At 40.5% G+C, this 5,745-nt stretch overlaps 1 protein-coding gene across 2 annotated transcripts; it reads left to right on the top strand.

Annotated features, from left to right (window-relative positions):
• The first annotated feature begins 39 nt into the window (after positions 1-39).
• On the top strand, positions 40-5,716 carry LOC125529413 (MADS-box transcription factor 16). Of its 2 annotated transcripts, XM_048693826.1 has the most exons (6): positions 40-258; positions 372-438; positions 652-713; positions 840-939; positions 1,265-1,346; positions 1,481-1,580. In XM_048693826.1, exons 1-5 carry the CDS (start codon positions 71-73, stop codon positions 1,301-1,303), a joined length of 456 nt encoding a protein of 151 aa, XP_048549783.1. In that variant the 5' UTR covers positions 40-70; the 3' UTR covers positions 1,304-1,346; positions 1,481-1,580. The 2 variants fall into 2 exon arrangements, with proteins under 2 accessions (XP_048549783.1, XP_048549782.1); XM_048693825.1 differs by lacking the exons at positions 652-713; positions 840-939 and adding an exon at positions 1,903-5,716 and having other exon boundaries at positions 1,285-1,346.
• The last annotated feature ends 29 nt before the right edge of the window (positions 5,717-5,745 follow it).

Raw genomic sequence — 5,745 nt, 5'->3', positions numbered from 1 at the left:
CTAGCCAGCTCCGCCGGTCGCGGTGGGGGGGGAGATTGCGGGGTCGGAGGAGGTGGATCGGCCGGCGGAGATGGGGCGGGGGAAGATCGAGATAAAGCGGATCGAGAACGCCACCAACAGGCAGGTGACCTACTCCAAGCGCCGGTCGGGGATCATGAAGAAGGCGCGGGAGCTCACCGTGCTCTGCGACGCCCAGGTCGCCATCATCATGTTCTCCTCCACCGGCAAGTACCACGAGTTCTGCAGCACCGGCACCGAGTACGAACTACGAGCTCACTTCATCCACATCACTAGCTAGCTGCCTGCCAAATTACCTCTCTGATATAAGCCAGCTTGGCCTTGTTCTTCTCCATGTATGTACGTACTTGCAGCATCAAGGGGATTTTTGACCGCTACCAGCAGGCCATCGGGACCAGCCTGTGGATCGAGCAGTATGAGGTTGCTGCTTCTCTTTCTTGCCTCAATCCATCTTTTTCTTTAGCTGCAACACTTTCTCATTTCCCTTTTAATTTCTACTAGTAGATAGCTACTCACTCGCTGTTTTCTTGTGATTTGACATGAGATCTAATCGAGTCCAAGCTCCATCTTCCGGTGCTTCACTGCTCTTTCGCTTTGGCTGATTTGCTTTGGTTTGGTTTGATTTCATCGCAGAATATGCAGCGCACGCTGAACCATCTCAAGGACATCAACCGGAACCTGCGCACCGAGATCAGGTCAATCACTTTCCTCTTTCCTTCTTTACTTCTTTCATGGGGATTCTCCAGCTCCGGCAATTTAGATTGATTTGATTTCGAGATCGACTTGAATTGACATACTGTTTGCTCCTGTATCCATCCCAGGCAAAGGATGGGTGAAGATCTGGACGCGCTGGAGTTCGAGGAGCTGCGCGACCTTGAGCAAAATGTCGATGCCGCTCTCAAGGAGGTTCGCCAGAGGAAGGCATGCACGTACAAACCCTAGCTACCAGATTTACTGATTTAGGCTTCGATTCCTGGCTGGATCTGTCTGTTTTTGCTCGCTCATCTGCCGTCCAATCCGTGCATATTTCATGCTGAGTAGCTAGCCCCCCTTTTGGTCGTAGATCTACACGAGTTCTCTATCTCTAGGATATAGAATTAACAATTGACATCATTTTTCTGAGTTCCAAAGAACTGGTTGGGTTTTCCTTGTTTAATTTCATCTCATGCATTGCTTCCTTTAACAACATAACATCTTAATTAACCTTGTTTTCTTTTGTCTGTTGTTTTCGTTTTTGATTTTGCAGTATCATGTGATCACCACGAGAATATGCAGCGCACGCTGAACCATCTCAAGGACATCAACCGGAACCTGCGCACCGAGATCAGGTCAATCACTTTCCTCTTTCCTTCTTTACTTCTTTCATGGGGATTCTCCAGCTCCGGCAATTTAGATTGATTTGATTTCGAGATCGACTTGAATTGACATACTGTTTGCTACTTTGCTCCTGTATCCATCCCAGGCAAAGGATGGGTGAAGATCTGGACGCGCTGGAGTTCGAGGAGCTGCGCGACCTTGAGCAAAATGTCGATGCCGCTCTCAAGGAGGTTCGCCAGAGGAAGGCATGCACGTACAAACCCTAGCTACCAGATTTACTGATTTAGGCTTCGATTCCTGGCTGGATCTGTCTGTTTTTGCTCGCTCATCTGCCGTCCAATCCGTGCATATTTCATGCTGAGTAGCTAGCCCCCCTTTTGGTCGTAGATCTACACGAGTTCTCTATCTCTAGGATAGAATTAACAATTGACTGATTTTTCTGAGTTCCAAAGAACTGGTTGGGTTTTTCTTGTTTTATTTCATCTCATGTATTGCTTCCTTTAACAACATAACATCTTAATTAACCTTGTTTTCTTTTGTCTGTTGTTTTCGTTTTTGATTTTGCAGTATCATGTGATCACCACGCAGACTGAAACCTACAAGAAGAAGGTGAGACCTTTTCTAAACAATCATTATAATCTGTTCTCTATAAATTGAAGTAGTTTTCTCGTAGCTCGAAAATTTCAGGCGTACGTTGCCCAATTTGGTGTACATGACTGTTCTGGTGCACACATATCTCCACAAAACTAGATCTTTCCCCAATTCGTTTACCTTGCCTTGTGTCAGCTGCCACTTGTTACAGTTTCTTTATTTAGCTAGTTCTCCATGCCACTGTTCGAACACCATGTGTTCACCAGATCTCTGTATTGTACAATCATTCGGCCACACATTAATTTTGCTTGAGAAAGTCCGTCTAGCTAGATATGTATGACCACTATTGCACTTCATGAGCTGCATCATATGCATGGCGTTACAAATGAATCACATATTAACCACTCTCATAACCTAGATAGCTAGCTAGCTTAGAGCCCCAAACATACATCCATCTCCCAGCCCTTATATGGTTGAACATTCAACCTAGCTAGTGACCGATGGAAGCAAAGATCTGACAGACACCTCCACGCCCCAAACAAACACGTTGCATGCCAATGTACACGGTGCACTGCCATGCGTGTCTGCACTTTACACACTCAACCCCCTCACTTCGACAACTCTAGACTCTAGACTCTACAATTCTAGATCCAAATCTTGGCGTAGCTAATTAGCTATAGAGCCTTTGGAAAAATCTCGGTGTAGAGTATGCATGTCATGTGCTTACATGCATGCACACACACGTAGACGAACAGCAATAGATGCAGTGATCTGTCTCCTTTTGACAGAAACACATAAGCTGGAATTGAGAAAGAGCGAAGGACAATAATCTTTGGGCTATATCTCTCATGCACTACACGTATCTCCTGCTAAGCCTATGCTAGATGATCGATCAGTAGCTGGCTGCCTAGAGATGCATGGGGTGCATGAGCGTGCATGGCTGCTTTGTTCGGTCCCCCGGCTATCTGGGGGTAGCATGTCAAACACGGATTTTTATGGGATTGCACAGCGCCATGATACCCCTTGTAGATGAGGACCGGCGACGAGGCTTTATGGTTTGCGGAACTATAGAAACGAAACCTCTTGGCTTTTTCGATCTGAATGAATGGCAGAGAACTTTCGCCTTTCTTTTGTTTTACGTACTGACATATATATGATCCGGTCTTCAGCTTTGCGTAGTCCTGGGTATAATGCTTTATACCAGTCGTCAATGTGAAGCTAAGATTGGTTTCAAGATATGTTCATGTTCTAGGTCCGTGTGGCATTAATATAGGCGCTCAGGGAAAGAATAGTGTGTCTTTTTCTTTTCGAAAAGGAGGTTAAACCCCCGGGCTCTAGATTGAGCGATGCACAAAGCATTCTTATTGCGAGGTTTTTAAATCTGTTATAAAGATGATATGACAAGGAAACAGCCGCATCCAACAAATAAAAGCACATATGTTTTACTGATCCCATGACTAGACTCGCATTCAAACCGGTTGAACAAACCCCGCAACCATCTCCATATGGTTGCCCCAGTGTTCAGAAGCTCCCGTACTTCTGCTATTGAAGTAAGGACCACATACAGATCTAGTCAGTAGCCCTGCGGATAATTGGCAAACAAAAATTGGAACTCTGACAATGTTAAACTTATCTCAACTACATGAGTTTCTTCTATGGCCATTGTGATTATATGGCTGGATGCTTTTGTAGTTGCGTTGGATGAACAATTGCTTAGACATATGAGATCTACAATGTTAGTCTAAACGATAAAACAGTTGGTCCTCGCACTAGATGACACTAATCTTACATGATGGGTACTCCCTCGTTTTTATTTACTTCGCATATTAGCTTTATCTTGGGTCAAACTTTCTAAACTTTGATCAAGTTTATACAAAAAAAAATTAACATAAAAAAACCAAGTCAATACCATTAGAATCACCATTTTCCAACATATTTTCATACGATAAATATTTTTTATTGTGAAAGTTTAGATTGTTTTCGATAAACTTGGTCAAACTTATAACGCATTTGACTTAGGTCAAAGCTAATATGCAAAGTAAATAAAAATGGAGGGGTATTTGATGAGTGCATATATATTCCTTTTCTTCAATCATCCATGTAAAAGCATCTTGTAAAGTACATGCACGTAAAACAAAACAATCTAATTAAATTAAATACATATTGTCCCATCAAATATACATGCATGTACTTGGTTAGTACTACCTTCGTTAGGTGATATAAATACGCACAATGTTTTAGTCAAGTTAAGTTTCTGCAACTTTCACTCTGACTAAGCTATAAAATGTTAATCATGTAAAATGAAATCATTAAAATGTGTCTACAACAATATTCATGTAAAGATGGCAGCCAAAATTTAAAGGTCATTCCTATGTACAGAATGATGTATACTTAATTGTGAAGCGAGTATAATGTATTCCGTATTTGAGAAAGATGGTTTCTCTTGCCTTTTTTTTTGTCAACATTTTTTCTTGTGCACCAGTTCTAGATCGGATTCCACTACCATCAATAAACAAAAAGGGAAATCCAGCCTATATGTTCTAGTCACCGCCTACTCCTAAAGTCATAGTAAAGACCAACACTTAAGTTAATATGAGATAAACTGACTACCATGGCTTAAATATAAGTTTAACTTCTGGAAGTTCATGTAAATTGAGCATGATTGATGTTCAAGGAGTATATTCACAAAAATCTGCAGCAGGGAACTAGTAACTAAACAAACAAGCTAGCCACACTTGGTAGTTAAAACCGGCGGCCTCCAATGAAAATAGATGACGACCTAGAATGGGTGTGCTCAAACTTTAACTTCGAGGATGAATATATAGAATTATGAATCATATTGACCAACTGGAAATACCATCACTAGAAATTTCACGGAATTTTAATTAACATGTTGATAGAAATGTAACAGTAATACTTGCACTTTGACACCACATGCAAGATCCAAAACATCATGTATTATTGAGCAGAGGGAATGGATATATGTGAAGATATATAAATTAAGGTGTTATTTCATCGTGAAACGACTCATAATTTTATGTGCATGCAAGATTCCACAAGGTGAATTTTAATACTATTGCATTACTTCACACCATGCATGCACAGATGTGAAAATATTCAAAACATTTTTTTTGTGTTCTCAAGAAAGAAGGGATAAACTACAACCTTATTTCCCATCCTTCTGATTTTTATGTTGCCTTCTGTTTGTTCTTTGTTTGTGGAATTTCATGTGTGTTTTGGTCTTGATGTGTACGTAGAGTATGTATGAGTAGATAATACACCTCTAAATTTTCCCTTTTTCTACAAAGTCCTTTTTTGGCTAAGTATGGATTAAACCCAAAAAAACCTTGTACAAGTCATGAATGTATCTGAAAGTTTTTTGTTGAGTGATGATTGTATTTGAACTTCCTTTTCTAGGTTCAATTGTATATCAACTTATTTTCTTTTTCCAGGAAATTGTATCTAGACCTAACAATTAAGTGTAACTAAGTTTGGTGGGAAGTAGAGGTACAAATCTTACCCGTTGGGCTGGAGTCCTCGATCTGCTCATTTTTCTTTTTTGTAGGTTACACTGCCGGTGATTCTTACAGTTTTCCTTTTTGTAGCTTTTATTTTGCATGATTTGTCTTGTACTTCCTCTGTTTCTAAATAAAGTCTTTTTAGATATTTCAATACTAACTACATACGGATATACATAGACATATTTTAGAGTGTAGATTCACTCATTTTGCTTCGTATATAGTCCGGTCCATATTCAAATATCTAAAGAGACTTATATTTAGGGACAGAGTTTTTCTGTACTCTGATTAATAATTAATA

The sequence above is a fragment of the Triticum urartu genome, unplaced genomic scaffold (genome assembly GCF_003073215.2).
Source record: "Triticum urartu cultivar G1812 unplaced genomic scaffold, Tu2.1 TuUngrouped_contig_5583, whole genome shotgun sequence".
NCBI classification, from domain to species: Eukaryota; Viridiplantae; Streptophyta; class Magnoliopsida; order Poales; family Poaceae; genus Triticum; species Triticum urartu.
Note: the sequence above shows the minus strand (reverse complement) of the source record. Positions and strands in the feature narration are given on the sequence as shown.